The sequence below is a fragment of the Chiloscyllium plagiosum genome, unplaced genomic scaffold (genome assembly GCF_037043375.1).
Source record: "Chiloscyllium plagiosum isolate Xiang-an unplaced genomic scaffold, Cpla_swu_hap1 HiC_scaffold_10, whole genome shotgun sequence".
Lineage (NCBI taxonomy): Eukaryota > Metazoa > Chordata > Chondrichthyes > Orectolobiformes > Hemiscylliidae > Chiloscyllium > Chiloscyllium plagiosum.
This window is the reverse complement of record NW_028270148.1, coordinates 21,370,336-21,390,833: the sequence shown is the minus strand read 5'-3', so window position 1 is coordinate 21,390,833 and position 20,498 is coordinate 21,370,336. Positions and strand designations below refer to the sequence as shown.

The 20,498-nt window shown below is 43.4% G+C and overlaps 1 protein-coding gene across 3 annotated transcripts in view; it reads right to left on the bottom strand.

Moving 5' to 3' along the window:
• Nucleotides 1-4,012: 4,012 nt before the first annotated feature.
• The window catches only part of LOC122552660 (inactive phospholipase D5), a 91,398-nt gene continuing 74,912 nt past the window's right edge, over nucleotides 4,013-20,498 (bottom strand). For 2 of the 3 annotated variants that reach the window (XM_087991202.1, XM_087991203.1), the window contains exon 11: nucleotides 4,013-7,258. In XM_087991202.1, coding sequence (XP_087847328.1) covers nucleotides 7,023-7,258 — 236 coding nt within the window. In that variant the 3' untranslated portion in view covers nucleotides 4,013-7,022. The remainder of the gene's footprint in view (nucleotides 7,259-20,498) is intronic. The other variant, XM_043695480.2, reaches the window with a different exon arrangement.

Genomic DNA, 20,498 nt, shown 5'->3' with positions numbered 1-20,498 from the left:
GGCTTTTGAAGTTTTCTGCAGTGCCCCTAGAGTCTGTATGAGTATTGCTGAGATTGACTGCACAGACAAAAGCTACATTATAGTCACTCCCGCAGGCTTTGCATCTGATCAGTCTCTAGCATACAGTAAAAGCTTGTTTTGAAAACATGACACCTATCTGTTAGTGTGATGCTGGAAAAGCACAGCAGGTCAGGCAGCGTCTGAGGTGCAGGAAAATTGACATTTCCAGCAAAAGCCCCTAATCAGGCCCGAAATGTCGATTTTCCTGCTCCTCGGATGCTGCCTGACCTGCTCTGCTTTTCCAGCGCCACTCTAATCTTGACTGTAATCTCCAGCATCTGCAGTACCCACTTCCACCTATCTGTTAGTTACTAGGATAAAAATAATAAGGTAAAGAATAACAAGGGGCATTTTACAATTGGGTGCTGGTACTAGTCCCATCAAATCAGCCACAAGCTAGACATTTTCCCTCTGTTTACTTCAATGACACAGAGAATCAGGTAGAGTTTATAATGAGTGCTGAATTCAATATTATCAGACTTTGCTGAGGCAAACAGCACAGACATATTTAAGAGGAAGCTCTATACAGTCATAGAGATGTACAGCATGGAAACAGACTCTTCGGTCTAACTCGTCCATGCCAACCAGATATCCTAAATTAATCTAGTCCCATTTGTCAGCACTTGACCCATATCCCTCTAGACCCTTCCTATTCATATACCCATCCAGATGCTTTTTAAATGTTGTAATTGTGAAAGAAAAAGAAGAATATATCGTCAGGGTAAGAGGATGCCTGAACATAGACACCTGTAAAGACCAGTTGGGCCAGTTAGTATTGTACCTAAGAAATTTAATGCAAAGCCAGCATCCAACAATAAATTAAATTCCACTGACTAGACAGATGTAGTCAAGATGAATGTGGTCAAACTTCACTGAGGGATAACTACCCATGGTAATGATTTAAATGAATGCATTGTACTGCTTTTACAAATACATTACTGAATATATTTGCGTACACATTTACAGCAAACAGGGTAATCAATACGCTTAAAGAAATCAGAGTGGAATTTCAGCAGAGCACTGAGCTCATCTGTTACAAACGTCAGTGTCAGTAACTTGACCTCAAAACTCACCAACTCTTTGAAGTACAGACTGACTGATTAACTGAGACCCAACTCTCACCAGCTGTCTGAGCATCTCTAATGGATCCATTAGAGTAACATTAAAGTATATCGACATTAAACCGGCAGTATCGTTTTCATGAATGTACTGGGAGGAGACAACATTCTTCACCACAATGCATTCTGCATATCTTTATCGTTCATCCTTTTCTTTAATCCAACAATGGAAATATTATGCAAACACTGTATTCAGTCTCCTTTCTTATTTTTACCATTTTGACTAAAAGCTGTTCATGTGGAAGCTTCAAACTTGAAGATTCTGAAATTGAAAATCAAGTGCCTGAAAAAAGTTAGTGTTTGAAAGAGAAAGGATGTGAATAATTCTGGCACGGGTATTTTTCACAATACTCTGATCCTGCCCTAAGATGAGGGATAAAGGGTGGTACGTTCTCGGAAAAGAGCAAAGGAAACTGATTGCTCTTTGAAAGAAAACAGCATGGATGTGATGGACTCAATAGCCTCTTTTCCTTGTAATGTTCTATTCTATGAAATCTGTCACTTCAGACACATTGTTCCGGTAAATTTGCATTATATTTTCAGTGTAATCTCCGAATTTTTGATTGGTAAGGAGATCAAAGATTACAGGGAGAAGGCAAGAGAAAATGGGGTGAGAAACATCAGCCATGATTGAAAGCCAGAACAGATTCAATAGGCCTAATTCTGTTCCTATATCTTATATCATACAGCAAATACATGATTATGAAGTAACACAGTTTATTAAGGCAGCAACAGGTCAGGCAATGTCTTTAATCAGTGTAATCAGGGATAGGTAATAAATGCTGGCCTAGCCAGTGACACCCTAATCCCATGAATGAATATTGAAACAAAATGCAAGGCTGAAAACAAAAGGAATTACCTGGAACCATATCCTGAACATATTTTAATAATGCTACATTTGTCACCTGAACCCATTGTTTTATTACAACAACAACAGCATTATGTTTCAGATGAACCCCTATTAATGTGGTTCCTGCAGCTCATTTCAAGGAAGCATGTGGATAAGTGGAATTGCTTCTCTTTACAGTTCCTGAATGAGATGTACTTGTAAAAACAGTGCGTGCATGTGATACATATACTAATGCCTACTTCAACACGCTGGGAACTGTAGTCTGCTGAGACGTAATCTGATTTGCAAGTGTTTTAAGAATTAGGGATAAAGGGTGATGGAGAGAAGGAAGAAACAAAATGGAAATGATAAAAAGTAGTAGGGTCCCACAAACAGCAATCTGGTGGTGAGCAGATAATCTAACCTTTCTTTTGGTGAATGTAGGTTAAGTGATATACATTGGAAGGCACAAGGGAAGAGTTTCTGTCTCAGGCTTCTGATGTGGAACCAATTTGTTGGCAGAGCATATTTACAAAGAAATCACAGGCACTCCTCATTCTACCTCGACTATACCTGTACAGGTATTCACTGGGGTAAGCTCCGGGGTGTACAATAAAAAAACTGAAACTTCATTGGTCTCAGCTTTATTTCAATGTAGTCTTGGCAATGGGAGGGTGGTAGTGTCCTTACCGTTAGGTTGCAAAGGTCTGGGTTCATGTCCCACCTATCCTGGAGTGTGCCATGGACTGTCCAAACAAGTTTATTAAATGTAATTTAAAAGTAAATGGGGTGGAATTCACTCATGAGCACTTAGCTGAGGGCCTAGCATTGCGCAAAGAGTTTGTCTTCCATTCTATTGGCTAAACATGGCTGCAGTACAATGGTGCAAAGTTCTCCAATGTGCAGATTCCACTTTGACTGGCCATACAGGAGGGAACAGCATTGCTCAGGGCTGCTCACTCAGCAGCCACTGAGCTCAGGCCAATATTGGGTGACAGTGTAGCACAGATGAAGGCCATTGGCTCCGTAGTGCCAACTCCAGTTTTTTGAAACAGGTCTCCTTTTAGTCCCACCCATGTTCCTGCCCGGAGCAGTACCTTTTCAAGTATTTATGGATTTTACAAGTTACTACTCAATGTGTTTTCATCACCTTTCCAGGAAATGTGTTAAAAATTCTGCATTGAAGGTTATTTCTATCTCAGCTCTTAATCTTCAATTTCAGAACATTTCCAAGGCAATTGGAGAAGGTGGCAGCCCTGCACATTGGATTAGAAATTGGTAACTTATAACCACATTTTCTAGGGGACAATCAAGGACAAAACATATCAAATATGGTGGGAAGAATACACGTTATGTGACCTTAAGGTCACCTGAATTAAGTCAGATTCCCCTTTATTGTATTGCGGATGTGTCAGGTTAAATGGTTCCCAGGAACTTTCTGGGAAACAGGACTGCTCTGCTAAAGATTCCCCCCTGTAGATGTGGCTTAGCAAATGGCCACTACTAAAATAATACTTCTCAACAGCTCAATTGGTAGCCAGGAAGTGCAGGGCTGAACTCCCGAATGCCATGATTATCCAATGCGTGCTTTGTTGCTCTTTTTCAGAGGTCACCAGTCAATTGCAGTGCTAAAGGCCTGGCTTTTCATTTTCAGGAATGGGATCCTGAAGCTGGGTCTGTCTCTAGATCCCACTCTGCTCTCGGGGACATGGGGAAGGGCGGGAGATGGAATAGGAAAGCACTCGCTCGATGGAAGTTTGACTGGGCATCCCCTTAATTGACATGGAGACAGGCTGCTTGCCCAATTGAGGGTGGTGGGTGGGTTATAGAAGGTGAAGGGTCAACCAGAAAGAGGCCTAACCACTTGAGAGAACTAGTAGGCTGTAATGAAAGGTAAGTGTGAAAGAACGTCAACATGTAGACTCATCTACATTTAACCAAAAACATCAACTGAGAAACAGAAATAGATAACCAAGTTACTTCATGGACAGTAGGGCATGTAAGCCTACCCACTGCAGTCTCCCTCTCTCACCTCCCCCATAGGGCCCACTTCTCCTGCCATCCCCCTCCACCCACCCCCACTTCCAGTCATGATGTAACACTGCAGGCTGACTGGAGAATCTCACCTGCTATCCATAGTGAGGGTCTTAATGAAGCTGACCAGCTACTGTGGCCAAATTGGTCCAATCTAGGGCTGGAATTCGCCTCCTTTGCTGTCCAAATACTTATGCGACGTAACATGAAGTTGTAATTACATTTTTATACGCCACCCTCACATTTTCCCTCCCTCAGCCACAGCCCTTGATTCAACCTTTGGATTCCTGCCAAGGAGGGCGCAGAATTTTATCCCCGGATTTCAACAGTATCCCACTGACAGCATGAAATCTGCCGTCAATTCGCTCAAAGTGTTTGACTGGGGTCTGGAAAATGATTCGAGGATGAAACCTGGCTTTCTTTGTGTGGTACCACACTGTCTGTGCTGTTGGTAACAGACTCACCAACTGGCTTTAGGGCTTCTTAGGAATCCATCATTAACTTGCATCAAAGGAGATCAGATGGAGGAATTAGGCGACATAATAGTTGAATGCTTATTATTGCTAGACTAGTTAAATCAAAATCCAGTTAATGTTTTGGGGACCTAGGTTCAAATCTTGTCATGGCAGATGGTGGAATTTGAATTCAATAAAAATCAGGAATTAAGAATCTAATGATGAGCATGAAACCAATGTTTGGAAAAAAAGAACCCATCTGGTTCACTAATGCCCTTAAGGGAAGGAGACTGCTGTCCTTACTTGTTATCCTGGCCTACATGTGACTCCAGACCCACAGTGATGTGACTGACTCTTAACTGTCCTCTGGGTAATGAGTGCTGGCCTAGCCAGCAATGCCTACATCCTGTGATTGAATTTTTAAAAAGCCCTGACTTTGATCCTGTTGCAGTATCTGACTGGACTTGATATATGGATGCTGCATTAATACGAGCTACCAACCAGTGTGTTTATTGAAACATCATGCAATGTTGACTAGGAGAAAGTGAGGACTGCAAATGCTGGAGATCAGAGTCAAAGGATGTGGTGCTGGAAAAGTACAGCTGGTCAGGCAGCATCTGGGGAGCAGAAGAGGTGATGAAGGGCTTATACCTAAAACGCCGACTCACCTGCTCCTCAGATGCTGCCTGACCAGCTGTGCTTTTCTAGCACCACACTCTTCACCTCTGTTGACCCCAATCAGCCAAGTGGTCCTTCAGTGGAGATCCTGAAGCACAGGCAGCAATCAGGCTGCTGAGGGCCACACAGTGTAAATGTGCATGTTGTTTTAGGGCCAATACTAGACTCAATAGAAAAAGCCCCATCTACAATGTGCCAACAAGGTGCAATAACAAAACATTCAAAGCCTTCCAAGATTCTACACTAGCCATACTGATAACAAACAGAATAACGCAAATTAACGGGGTGCTTTCACAACCACTGGGTTGTCTGTATGTGCTTTATAGCCGATAAAATAGTTTTTAAAGTGTAGGCAGTGTTGTAATTTAGGCAATGTGGTAGCCAAATGTACTCGCTGTAAACTCTCACAGATAGAAATGCGATAATGACCAGATAATGTGTTTCTGTGATGTTGACTGAGGGGTAAATATTGGCCAGGTGACTGTGGATAGACCTGTTTTTTCTTAAAGCAGTGCAATGGGATCTTTTTACAACTGAGCAGGTTTAAGGTCCCATCCAAAAAATGGCCCCTCCAACAATGCAGCACTCCCTTTGTACTGCATTGAGTCAACATTGATTTTTATTCTCAAACACTGTATTGGGACTCGAACCCAGTACATTGCAGCTTACAGGCAAAAACACAGCCAACTGGGCTGAACTGACACACTCATTAGCAATCTAATAGCAATTTACAGCTATGTTATAGATTGCTATGGGCTCTAAATGTACCTGCCTTAGTAAATGGATCGATAATCCATGCTGTATGCTGATAATAAATGGGAGTGCAGCTTTATTCAGCTTTTGTTTATTGGAGGTGAATGTACTTAAATAATAACTGAAATGATAACCAATGGTAATTGGTGTGTTATGATATTGAGCAGCTAACACAACACGGGGATTGAGTTGCCAATCCACCCTCACCCTCAACTCCAAGAAAATCCACAGAGACTATTCTCGAATAATCATTTCAAAATTGAAGGTAGAGACCTACACTTTGGCTTTGCTCGGGTTGAAATCATGGTGTGTAAAGTTAGTAATATAAACGTCAATCCACTTTGAGTAGTTGTAGCAATTGAGAAAGGAATCCTGGATCAATATCGGCAAGCTTTTGCTAACATCACTCAGTAAAATTTCAACTCATTTAATTTGGGCTATTCCATTACATAGGTACCTTTGTAGCTACTTCTCTAGCTATATGATAAGGCAGTGACTTCCCTGTGACAACAAGTGAGCTACCTTATCTTCAGCTATCTAGTGGAGGTGTTGGATTAGTGGCACTGACCCTGTTAATCCACGGATCAAAATAATGTTTTGGGACCAGGGTTCAAATCCTGCCACAGCAGATGGTGGAATTTGAATTCGATAGAAATCTGGAATTAAAAGTCTAAATATGACCATGAATCCATTGTTAGGAAAAAAGACCCATTTGGTTCACTACTGCCTTTTAGAGAAGGGAAACTGCCAACTTTACCTGGTCTGGCTTACATGTGACTCCAGAGCCGCAGCGACGTGGTTGACTCTTACCTGCCCTCTCAATAATTAGGATGGGCAATAAATGCTGCTTAGCCAACAACACCCTCATCCCATGAATGAGTAAAAAAAAAATCATAGGACAAGGATGGAGTGGATACTTGGCGAGCATAAAACCATTGAAAGATTGCTATCAACTGAACATTTGGCTTGTTTTTTGGATAAATTTGGACATGGTAAGATGGCTACCTTTAATTCAAACCCAAAGTGAAAACTTCCAGTACATCTGATCACGTTCTTTCTCCCTTCGCTCGCATATCTCAAAACAATGGTATTGATTCACCCCAGATTAAATGAAGATGGTTTGCGCCGATAGGTTTGAAGTTCCAAGCATTCCGGAAAGATATTTATTTCCAAATTTTGGGCATATTTGGAGTTCCAGTCTCTCTCGAACACAGCCTTTAACTCCTCGAGAACTGTGGCCTTTCTCAGTCTCCTCCTGCTCTGTTTGTGTTCAATGACCAGGCTCACTCCCGTGTTTTTCACAAAGTTGTCCCCAACCCAGTCAGAGGTACCTGAAAGGCAGCACAAGAGATGTCTCCGTTAATTATCCCATTCACCAATCCAACAATCTGGGCCACATCCAGTATTTTGGGCCAAAATTACAGCCACAAAGCAGGCGAGGGGGTCGGGTACAATCTGGGCTTCATTTCCAGTGGGTTTTTCAAATAATAGGACATCACAATTCACAACCAAAGCTATTTTTACAGAAAGAAAAGGAGCTGCATTCATATAGCACCTTTCACTACCTTGGGACATCCTAAAGTACTTACGTTTTTCTTAAGCACAGTGAAGTTGACCTCAATTGTGATGAGTTTGATCAGAGAATGCAGATACTGAACTGAAAGAACTTCCAACAGCAGAACATTAAATCTCAGAATAAGGGGTCACCCATTTAAGACCAAGATGGAGAGGAACTTCTTCACTGAGCGGGTTGTGAATCTGTTGAATTCTTTATTGTAGGGGGCTGTTAAGGCTGGGTGGTAAATACAGAGTTTAGATCAGAGTGGTGCTGGAAAAGCACAGCAGGTCAGGCGGCATCTGAGGAGCAGGAAAATCGATGTTTCGGGCAAAAGCCACCACTCTGATCTAAACTCTGGTTTCAAGCATCTGCAGTCTTCACTTTTGCCTGGGTGATAAATACATTCAGGGCAGAAGGTGGGCATTTTTAAATGTGTATGGGAGTCAAGGATTATGGGGAAAGGTAGGAAAGTGGAGTTGAAGATTATCAGATCAGCCATAATCTCATTGAATGGTGGAGCAGATTTGATGGGCTGAATGGCCTATTCTGCTCCTATGTTTAATGGATGCGAGGGCATAATTAGGCCACTTCTCCACAAAGAGTAACTGAAAAATGTCCTCAAATTAGATTACAAGTTAGCAAGTAGACATCTTATCTATACTTTGGAGGTACATTAACTTGTTGATACAGGTAGCATGGTGGCTCAGTGGTTAGCACTGCTGCCTCACAGCGCCAGAGACCTGGGTTTAATCCCAGCCTTGGGCGACTGTCTGTGTGGAGTTTGCACGTTCTCCCTGTGTATGCATGCATTTTCTCCGGGTGTTCCAGTTTCCTCCCACAGTCCAAAGATATGCAGGTTAGGTGAATTGGCCATGCTAAGTTGCCCATAGTGTTCAGGGATGTGTAGGTTAACTGTATTAGTCAGAGTTGAAAAATGTGGTGCTGGAAAAACACAGCAGGCCAGGCAGCATCCGAGGAGCAGGAGAATCGACGTTTTGGGCATAAGCCCTTCTTCAGGAATGAGGCTGGTGTGCCAAGCGGGCTGAGATAAAAAGTAGGGGGGAGGGAATTTGGGGGAGGGGTGCTGGGAATATGATAGGTGGAAGGAGGTGAGGGTGAGGGTGATAGGCCGGAGAGGGGATGGGGGTGGAGAGGTCGGGAAGAAGATTGCAGGTCAAGAGGGCGGTGCTGATACCTCTACATTGGGGAGACAGGCGCCTACTTGCGGAACATTTCAGGGAACACTTCTGGGACACCTGCACCAACCAACCCAACCATCCCGTGGCTGAACACTTTAACTCCCCCTCCCACTCCGCCAAGGACATGCACGTCCTTGGCCTCCTCCATCGCCAGACCCTGACCACACGGCGCCTGGAGGAAGAGCGCCTCATCTTCCGCCTAGGAACCCTCCAACCACAAGGGATGAATGCAGATTCCTCCAGCTTCCTCATTTCCCCTCCCCCCACCTTATCTCAGTCCCAACCCCCGGATTCAGCACCGCCCTCTTGATCTGCAATCTTCTTCCCGACCTCTCCGCCCCCACCCCCTCTCTGGCCTTTCACCCTCATCCTCACCTCCTTCCACCTATTGTATTCCCAGCACCCCTCCCCCAAATTCCCTCCCCCCTACTTTTTATCTCAGCACGCTTGGCACACCAGCCTCATTCCTAAAGAAGGACTTATGCCCGAAACGTCGATTCTCCTGCTCCTCGGATGCTGCCTGACCTGCTGCGTTTTTCCAGCACCACAGTTTTCAACTCTGGTCTCCAGCATCTGCAGTCCTCACTTTCTCCTGCATTAGTCAGGGGTAAATATAGGGGAATGGGTCTGGGTGGGTTACTCTTTGGAGGGTCGGTGTGGACTTGCTGGGCTGAAGGGCCTGTTTCCACACTGTAGGGATTCTATGATTAAGACATGCAAGATGTGCAAAGACACATGAACATTTTCAACATGTCTTTTCCAAAATTCTCTAAATTCCAGAACCTTCCCAATGGATTAGAAGTTACTAAATGCATCTCCACTACTGAAGAAAGAGTGCTAGAGAGGAAACAGGTCACTACAGGCCAGTAAGGCTGTCATCAGTCTTTGAGAAAATGTTGGAATTTATTATTAAGGATGTGGTTATAAACAACTTAGGAAATCATAAATTATCAGGCAGAGTCAACATGGTTTTCTGAAAGAACAATCATGTTTTATTAATACATTAAAGATTTTGGAGGATATAACTAGCAAGATGCTTTCAGGGAAACCAGTAGCTTCTTTGCATTTTCAAAAATTACTTGGAAAGGTGGAAGGTGGCATAACAAAAGTCGTAGGACAATATAGAGTGTTCATGCAGAAGGCAGTTAAAAACAGAATGAATAGAGCATTGTAAAAAGGATACAAAACAGAAAGTGGGAATAAACAGACTTTTTTGCTTTGATTGTAGACAGCTCATAATCAGTTTTCATAAATATCAGTGCTGGGTGATCAGCTATTTATAATCTACAATAACGAAAAGAAAGTTTGTAATGTATCGGAGTTTGCTGACAGTTTCAAGCTGAAAGTGAAAAGGTTGTGAAAAGATGGTAATGGTTGAGAAAGGATATCTGGGACATAATCATATTCATGGGATGATACTGTACACACAAGATCAGGCTGTTGTTTAATTTGACCGTGGGGCAGCACTCCCAGTTTTGGCTTAAATCCTGAATTTGTTAAACACCTGGTTGATGTCACAACTTGTCTTACTAAATCTGAAGTTTCTATCTTACTAAACTTGCCAAATGAGTTAGATGCTGAGAAGACTCGATATGGAAACCAAAGTGGCTCATTGGCAGATTCAGTTTGCTATTTGCTCTAAACAGCCTCATGCTGCCTACAACCAACCTGCAGCCCAGAGCATGATCCATAGTGACAGCCACATGCACACCTCATCCATAGACACGAGCAGCTGATTGCTGCCAAATTCTCAGGATCATCATAGCACCTTTCTGGCACTACACTCTGGGTGTATTTGATGAGACGCACTGAGGGAAACTGCTATGCCTCGTGGCAAAAAAACCTCAAAAAGCCTTAAAACTACACTGACCCGGGCAAATGAGTTTACAATAGAGTCTAGATTAGAGTAGTGCTGGAAAAGCACAGCAGGTCAGGCAGCATCCAATGATTCCTGATGAAGGGATTTTCCTGCTCATCGGATGCTGCCTGACCTGCTGTGCTTTTCCAGCACCACTCTAATCTAGACTCTGATTTCCAGCATCTGCAGTCCTCACTTTTGCCTAGTTGATTTTAACCTTACTGCGAATCCTCTTGCAAGGATGCCTACCTTGAAGAAGCTCTCCTCCTCTCTGTACAAGAATCTCAGTGAGTCTCTCTCTCTCTCTCTCTCACTGCACTCCCAGGTTACCTCCTCTGCCCTAAAGCTCTTCAACCATGTACTGAACATTCCTGATGATGGGCTTTTGCCTGAAACATCGATTTTCCTGCTCCTCGGATGCTGCCTGACCTGCTGTGTTTTTCCAGCACCACTCTAAAATCCAGACTCCAATTTCCAGCATCTGCAGTCCTCACTTTTGCCTAAATGAGTTTACAACTCACACCCATCACTTCTGAAAATGTTGCGAAGTTGTTACATGTTGGTAAGGGTAGGTGATGGCCTAGTGGTATTATCACTAGACTATTAATACAGAAACCCAGCTCATGTTCTGAGGCACCAGGTTTGTACTCCAGCCAAGGCAGATGGTAAAATTTGAATTTAATTTAAAAAAAATCTGGAATTAAGAATCTAATGATGATCATGAAATCATTGCTGATTGTCAGAAAAACTCATCTGGTTCACTAATGTCCTTCAGGTAAGGAAATCTGCCATCCTTACCTGGTCTAGCCTACGTGTGTGACTCCAGCCCCACAGCAATGTAGTTGACTCTCAACTGTCCTCTGAAATGGCCTAGCAAACCATTCAGTTGTACCAATCACTACAAAGTCTCAAAGAAATGAAACCAGGTGGATCACCTGGCATCAACCTGAGCACTGGAAAAGCCCACGGCAAAAACAGCCCTGTTGGCCCTGCAGGGTCCTCCTTACTAACATCAGGGGGGCTAGTGCTAAAATTGGGAGAGGTGTCCCATAGAATAATCAAGCAAAAGCCTGACTTAGTCATACTCACAAAATTATACCTTACTGACAATGTCCCAGACACCACCATCACCATCTCTGGGTATGTCCTGTCCCATTGGCAGGACACACCCCGGCAGAGGTGGCAGCACTGTGGTACACAGTCGAGAGGGAGTTGCTCTGGCAGTCCTCAACATTGACTCCAGACGCCACAAAATCTCATGGCTTCAGGTCAAACCTGGGCAAGGAATCCATGTACCATCCTCCCACAGCCGAAGAATCGGTACTCCTCCATGTTGAACAACATTTAGAGGAAGCACTGAGGATGGCAAGGTCACAAATTGCACCCTGGGTGGGGAATTTCAATGTCCACCATCAAGATTGGTTCAGCAGCAGTACAACAGATAAAGTTGGTCGGGTTCTAAAGGACATGGTTGCTAGACTGCGTCTGTGGCAGGTGGTGAGGAAATCAACAAGAGGGAAAAACATACTTAATGTAATCCTTATCAATCTGCCAATTGCAGATGCATCTGTCCATGAAAGTATTTGCAAAAGTGACCACCATACAGTCTTGTGGAGATGAAGTCCCACCTTCACATTGAGAATAACCTCCATCGTGTTGTGTGGCATCATCACCATGCTAAATGGGAAAGACTTCAGACAGCAGCTTATCAGACTGGGCATCCATGAGGCACTGTAGGTCATCAACAGCAGCAGAATTGTACTTCATGGCCTGGCATATCCCCCACTCAATCATTTCCATTAACCCAGGGAGTCAATCCTGGTTTAATGGAGAGTTCAGGAGGACATGCCAGGAGCAGCTCCAGGCATACCTGAAGATGTCAACCAGTTGATGCCACAAACAGGATTGCTTGTATGCCAAACAGCATAAGCAGCAAGTGATAGACAGAGCTAAGTGATCCCACAACCAATGGATTAGATCTAAGCTCTGCAGTCCTCCTATATCCAGTCATGAATGGTGCAGGATGCTAAATACTGGCATACTGGCATATACCTGACAATGTGGAAAATTGCCCAAGTATGTCCTGTACATAAAAAGCAGGACAAATCCAACCCAGCCAATTACCGCCCAACAGTCTACTCTGATGGAAGTGTGTCATCCACAGTGTTATCAAGCAGCACCTGCTCAGCAATAACCTGAGCCCAATTTGGGTTCCGTCAGGGCCATTCAGCTCCTGACCTCATTACAGCCTTGGTTCAAACATGGAGAAAAGAGCTGAATTCCAGAGGTGAGATGAAAGTGACAGCCCTTGACATCAGATTAGATTAGATTAGATCAGATTAGATTACAGTATGGAAACAGGCCCTTCGGCCCAACAAGTCCACACCGACCCGCCAAAGCGCAACCCACCCATACCCATACATTTACCCTTAACCTAACACTACGGGCAATTTAGCATGGCCAATTCACCTAACCTGCACATCTTTGTGACAGTGGGAGGAAACTGGAGCACCCGGAGGAAACCCACGCAGACACGAGGAGAACGTGCAAACTCCACACAGTCAGTCGCCTGAGGCGGGAATTGAACCCAGGTCTCTGGCACTGTGAGGCAGCAGTGCTAACCACTGTGCTACCGTGCCGCCCACAAGGCTGCATTGGATTGAATGTGGCATTACAGAGCCCTAGCAAAACTGGAATTAGTGGGTATCAGGGGAAAACTCTTCGGTGGTAAGAGTCATACCTGACAAACAGGAAGATAGTCATGGTTGTTGGAGGTTAGTCATCTCAGCTCCAGGACATCTCTGCAAGAGTCTTTCAGGGTAGTGTCCTATAGGCCCAATCATCTTCAGCTGCTTCATCAATGACCTTCCCTCCATCATAAGGTCAAGAATGGGGATATTTGCTGATGATTGCACAATGTTCAACACCATTCGCGACTGAAGCAGTCCATGTTCAAATGCAACAAGATCTGGACATTGGCATTCAGTGGTGTTACCATCACTGAGTCTCTCACTATCAACATCCTGGGAGTTACCATTGACCAGAAACTCAACTGGATTCACCACATTAATACAATGGCTATAAGAGCAGGTCAGAAGCTAGGAATACTGCAGCGGGTAACTCACCTCTTGACTCCTGAAAGTCTGTCCACCATCTATAAGGCACAAGTCAGGAGTGTGATGGAATCCCCCCACTTGCCTGAATGAGTGCAGCCCCAACAACACTCAAGAAGTTTGTCACCATCCAGTGCAAAGCAGCCCATTTGATTGGCACCATATTTGCAAACAACCACTCTCTCCACCACTCAGTAGCAGCAGTGTGTCTTCTCTACAAAACATGCTGCAGAAATTCACTAAAAGTCCTCAGACAGCATCTTCCAAACCCACGACCACTTCCATTTAGAAGGACAAGGGCAGCAGATACATGGGAACTCTACCACTTCAAGTTCCCCTCCAAACTACTCCCTATCCTGACTTGGAAATATATCATTGTTCCTTCACTGATGATGGGTCAAAATCCTGGAATTCTTCCCTCACAGTATTATAGGTCAACCTACAGCATTTCCTGTTTCTATTTCAGATTTACAGCATCTGCAGTATTCAACTTCTTTTACTTCAAGGGAATATGGGATTAAGAAAGTCTTGTTTCAATTTCAGTAGACTTCGAGTACCCCTCACCAGGAATACTGTGCACAATTCTGGAATCTGTATATAAGGAAAAATATACCTGTCTTAGTTGGGTTGCAATGTATATTCACTATGTCCGTTCCAGGGGTGAGAGGGATGCCCTGGGGTGAGTGGCTAAGTAAATTGGGCCTAGAATCTCGAGAGCTTAGAAGAGTTTAGAGCTTAGATCTTCTCTGGAGCTTAGAATGGTGATCTTATTGAAGTATGTATGGTCGAGAGAAAGCTTGCTAGAATGGATGCCGAGCCTCAGAAATGGATTTCCCAGAGAGGTAAGAAATTCCATCGATCGGAGAGCCAACTGCTTGTAGTGTCATCCATTGAGGTGGCCACTGCTATGGATTCAGGGAGGAGGAGGAAGTGCTTCAATGTTGAAGTGCTATCGAGGAGAAATTATTCAAGCCAGGCCTAGTGTTTCGTTGGGGAGTGGGGTGAGTGCTGCATTGTCATGTGGTGCAATGGTGGTCTCTCAATCTGAGGGCAACCACTTTGCCTCGTGAAATGCTGGGGGTAGGAGCTGGCTGTTCATCGGGCACTGGATTGGCAAAATTGGCTGTCTGGGAGACAGCCACACCGTCGAGATTCCCACCATAAGTAAATTCCCATGGCAAAAGGAAGACACCATTCTCCCCCTCCTGATACCTTCCCATCCAACAGCACATCTCCAGAGTTAAAATCCATTCCTGAATTTTCCCTAGTTGAAAATCTAGCACGAGATGGAGCATGGCATTGTCATTTCAGTCTGAAATGAGAAATTTCTCCACTGAGAGGTTTGTGAACGTTTGGAATTTTCTACCACAGACCATTATTGATAGTCCAGTCATTGAGTATGTTCCAGTTGAGACCAATAGTTTTGGACTCTAAAGGAATTGGAGAGATTAGGATCAATTGGGAAAGTGGAGTGGAGGTTGAGGATTAGACGAGGTCTGATGAAATGGCAGACCAGGCTTGAATATAATGCTCCTGTTGATATCCTGAAGGTGCTTATCACACTTCGGCAGTTTGTCTGTGAGTGTCATAAATTTTCAATGACAGATAACTGACAACAGGCTCTGCACTCTGAGAACATAACATGTCCAATTAAGTGTAGCCCCATGTTTCATGGAAGACTAATCATCAGCTGAATGCAACAATAAATCAGTAAACTGACTTCACTACAGAAAAGAAAACTAAACTGTCTGGAGAGATGGAATGTTAGTGTGTTATTTAATGTCTTCAACCATCGGAAGATGGAAGAACAGCACTCCCACCAAATATCAAAAATAGATCAAGATAATGTTTTCTCTTCCTAAATCAATGTCAATGAATCCCAGTGAAGATCTGGCTTTTGATTACAAATTTGAATCAAGAATCTGGGCAATTCCACATCCAAATAGGAGGTTTTACCAAAAGCCTCTGTTGGGCAGGAGTCTGACATAATGTTAATAAATTCAGGCAGGACTCTGACTGACAGCTAACAGCTTCCAATGGTGGCAGATGGCATTAGCATCTGTCTGTTCATTATCCACAGCATGGAAGAAGGTGCACCTGAAGGGAAGGATTTTCCACATGATACTAACTGGTTAACAAGGGGTCCACCAGGATTTCCAGGCCAAGATTATGAGTTGGCAAACCTTGGAAATGTTGTAATGACATGTTCCTACTGGCACTTCTGTATATTTCATTATCTGGGGACTACATATCTGACTGAGAGAGAACCAGCAGATCTTCCTCTCGAGTCAGTTCTCCAGTACAGGTTGTTCTGCTATCACATGCTTTTCATTAATGTGAATTCGCTACTATGCAATTGACAAATTGGGAACAATGCTTCTAAAGTATGTATTGGTTATAATGTGATTCTGGCTTCAGTAGTTTAAATGGTGGTACTATTACACCATTTTCTTATAACATGGGATTGCACGAGTACAGAACTACCGCCTTACAGCAGAACTGACTGTACCATATGCTCTGTCCCCAGAAGCGGCACTCAGGATGTGTTAGGGCTATAACTAATGATCTGAATCTGCTCTGACCCCAGTACTCCAGAAAAGGCAGCAGAGAATTTTCTGGCTCAGGATCCTTTCACGTGCCAAACAGGAAATGTTACACTTTGGATAGAGTTTCACGCATAAACCTACGGATGGAAGATTAAGAATTTTGTACATTGTGAGCAAATACAGACATTTTGGCTCACTGTAATTCTGCATATTGGGAGTTTGCATAGGGCTATGGAATGCTATTAGTTCTATACAATGGACTGAGTGGGAATTACCCCAGTTGGCTGAAATTCTGCAGAACAGAAAACAATTTTGTATTTGGAAATGTGTACAATAGCAATGGAACGGAAATTGTTTAGCTGATCAGAGCTGTAGCGAGGTCCAGAACATGTCAAACACTATATAAATGAACATATCATCTCACTGGAATAGTAATCTAAAAGATGGATTATCTGGAGTTGAAGGCTCAAAAATGTGGTGATTTTATATTCAATAAACTATATAAATCTGAAACAAAAGCAAAGTGGCATCAACAATAGCACCAAGACCACCAGATTGAAAAATTCATCTGGTTCACTAACGTCGTTTAGGACAGGAAATTGGCCATCTTCACCTGATTTTCCCTATACGTGACTCCAGACCCACAGCTAACTAACTGATTCTTAACAGGTTCCTTGAAATTGCTGATTGACTCCCAGAATTGCACTTTCTCCTTTGTCAGCACGCTTCTTGACTTCTTCTTGAGTAAAAATATTTTGTTATTAAATGCTGGCTTTCCAGTAACACCCACATCCAACACATGCTTACTCCGCTGTGCACGATACAGAATGCATCGAGAATTAATTTTGAAAATGACAGTTGAAGTCAAAGGGGCTTCCAATCCGTAAAAGTTTAATCATTGAAATCACTCCCTGTTCTAAAAAACCTTTAGTGAAATGGCATTTCAAACCCCGTAGTAAAACTTTGAGAGTAGGAATTGCCATTTTTATTAAAAACGGAGTAGGAGGCATTTAATGACAATAAAAGTTTAACTGGCCCGTAAGAAGATTTCAGAAAGTTCCTCTCCGTAATAATGACCTTGATGAAATTGGAACAGCACAGGGCTTTCGAGAGGAAAATAAATCTCTTGGGGAAGATTAAAAACATAGAGGAGTAACTGCAAATGGAGGTTTAATCCTACATTTGGTGATGATTGAGAGCTCTGCACTCTTTGCCACTACAATATTTTACCATCCATCACATAAGTAATTCAGGTTTCTTGGAAGAGAAAGCACTTTTCTCCTGTTTCAACATAGCTAATGCGAATGAGTAATATGAAATAAGCTGGCAATATCTATCCATCACTTAAATTATCCTCTGGCAGAACAGTTCTGCAACCTCCTTGAAGAATCACAATTTTTATCTGGGCAAGAAAACTGAAATATATAATTAAGCATTTTGTACTGGCACCACTACAGTAGGATAATGATGCTCCTACACTACAAAACACAAGAGTCATCTTTGAGTGAATATGAAACCTTGGTCAATTTGAAAAGACAGAGTTACTCAAAATATACTTCACAATCTCAAAGCAAAATTACATTCAGAAAGCGCTAATAAAAAGTAACAGAAATCCTTTAGATCATGCAGCTTGTTTTCCATTTTCCATTTCTTTCAAATCTTGTGACATACGCTAAATCCTCACTTAAAATTGTGGTTGGGTTCCTAAAAATCCCAACTTTAAGGCAGACAACCTTAACTGATGCAATGGCAAAGTACTGCAGATGCTGGAGAGCTGAAAGAAAAACACAAAGTGCCAGAGAATCACAGCAACCTTCTTCAGGTTCCACTAAGTTCCCTTGAACAACCTTTTTGGACTTAAAACATTAACTCAGTTTCTTTCTCCACAGATGCTGCAGCTGAACTTCTTTGGCACTCTCTGACTTTAAGTGAAGCATGGTTTCCCATAGGAAGCAATGTTAAAGTTTTCCTGTCCAGAAAAAACATATGCACATGCTAAATAGGAGCAGATGTAGACCATCTGGCCCTTTGACCATGCTTTGCTACTCAATACAAATATGGCTGAGCAGCATGGGTTTTGAATTCCACATTTCCATCAATGCACAATAAACCTCAATTCCTCAGTTTAAGAAGAATCCGTCCATCTGACTGGGCGACCAATTGTAGAACAGCTACATTCTGTCCACAAAAATGACCCTGAGCTTCCAGTTACCTGCCACTTCAGCACACCATTGTGTTCCCTGGCCAACATCTCTGCCTCAGGCTTGCTGCAGTGCTCCAGCGAAACTCAACACAAGCTGGAAGAACAGCACTCCATTTTCCGCTTGGGAACCCTCCAACCTTCTGGATTCAATATCAAGTTCAATAACTTTAGGGCCTGACCAGAATTGCCCATGACCTTACCACAACCCCTTCATGTCCAGCCTTACCATCATATGGGCTGCTACAACAAACAGCCCATTGTCAGCAACTAATGATCCCCAGCTATTCAGGCTGAACTTTACCAATTTCTTTGTCTGCCCAACTGTGTTTTTCTCTCTCTGGGCTCCATCTTGACCTATTGTTTACTCTTTTTCCCCTCTGCCCACTTCTTCTCTAGCACTTCTTCCCCAACCCGTGGGGTGGCAGGCTGGCTCAGTGGTTAGCACTGCTGCCTCACAGCACAAGGGTCCCAGGTTCGATTCCAGCCTCAGGTGTGTGTGGAGTTTGCACCCCATGTCTGCGTGGGCTTCCTTCAGGTGCTCTGGTTTCCTTCCACAGTCCAAAGATGTGCAGGTCAGGTGAATTGGCCATGCTAAATTGCCCATAGTGTTAGGTGCATTAGTCAGAGGGAAATGGGACTGGGTGGGTGACTCTTCGGAGGGTCGGTGTGGATTTGTTGGGCCGAAGGGCCTGTTCCCACACTGTAGGGAATCTAATCTAACAGCTTCCTAGCTACAATCAGTTCTGAAGAAGGGTCACTGTACCCAAAACATTAACTCTGTTTTCTCTCCGGAGATGCTGCCAGGTCTGCTGAAGCTTTCCAGCAATTTCTGATTTTGTCTCCAATTTATATCCTTCCTTAAATAAGGAGACCGAAACTCTACGTAGGATTCAAGGTGTGGTAACTAATACACAAGTTGAAATACTATACTGCGCATATCTGGCTGAAATAACTTGCAAAATAAATCACAGAATATAGCGTAAATATTGTACAGTTACATGAACCTTCTTCCCTAAGGTACTTTTCACCCAAACAAGCAGAGACAAGAATAGCAATTTCACTGAACTTGGGTAGAATAATCGACATCCTTTAATCCTCAATGGTTTCTGTACCTCACTTACAGTAAGCACTCCTGAAACTCCAAAATGGAAGTCAACTTGTGTCAATAATTGGGCCTTGTTTTCAAAGAGATGAAGAGTGTAGGTTTATTGCTTGCAAAAATGAAAAACCCGAGCTTTGTATCCTGTACAAGTCTTTACTTCTCAGAACTCTGGCATGGAATTCTGTTTTTAAAGATTGAAATTGCCTCGAGTGCCACCTCCTTTCCTCACAATGGTGGTCATGATGAATAACTCTGACATGGATTGAGCATCAGTATTGCAGAGTGCCACTTTAAGGATTTGGATAAGGGACGACACACGACACCACACTACAGACATATCACATGATGGCACATGTATAATACATGTTGTGAGGATGGTTGGTAATGAAGCACAACACAGATGACTCAAAAACAACATTTAAATGAAGAAGGCAACTTTATTGGAAGAGACAGGGCCTGTAAACAAAACATTAAAATCAAAACATGTGCACTTTTCAGTGAGTTTTATGAAGGGTTTCGCTCCGTGAGGTTTTTACGCACCATTAGCCAGTTTTGTTTCTTTAACTCAGTTCCCCATTTCCAAGGCACCCTCGTTGTTTACAGCACGATGGAAGGAATCAGCAGGTGGTGGGCGGCACGGTGGCACAGTGGTTAGCACTGCTGCCTCACAGCACCAGAGACCCGGGTTCAATTCCCGACTCAGGCGACTGACTGTGTGGAGTTTGCACATTCTCCCTGTGTCTGGGTGGGTTTCCTCCGGGTGCTCCGGTTTCCTCCCACAGTCCAAAGATGTGCACGTCAGGTGAATTGGCCATGCTAAATTGCCCGTAGTGTTAGGTAAAGGGGTAAATGTACGGGAATGGGTGGGTTACGCTTCGGTGGGTCGGTGTGGACTTGTTGGGCCGAAGGGCCTGTTTCCACACTGTAAGTAATCTAATCTAATCTAATCTAATCTAAGCAGTGATTCTCCAGTTCAGCCTCTTACAAATGGT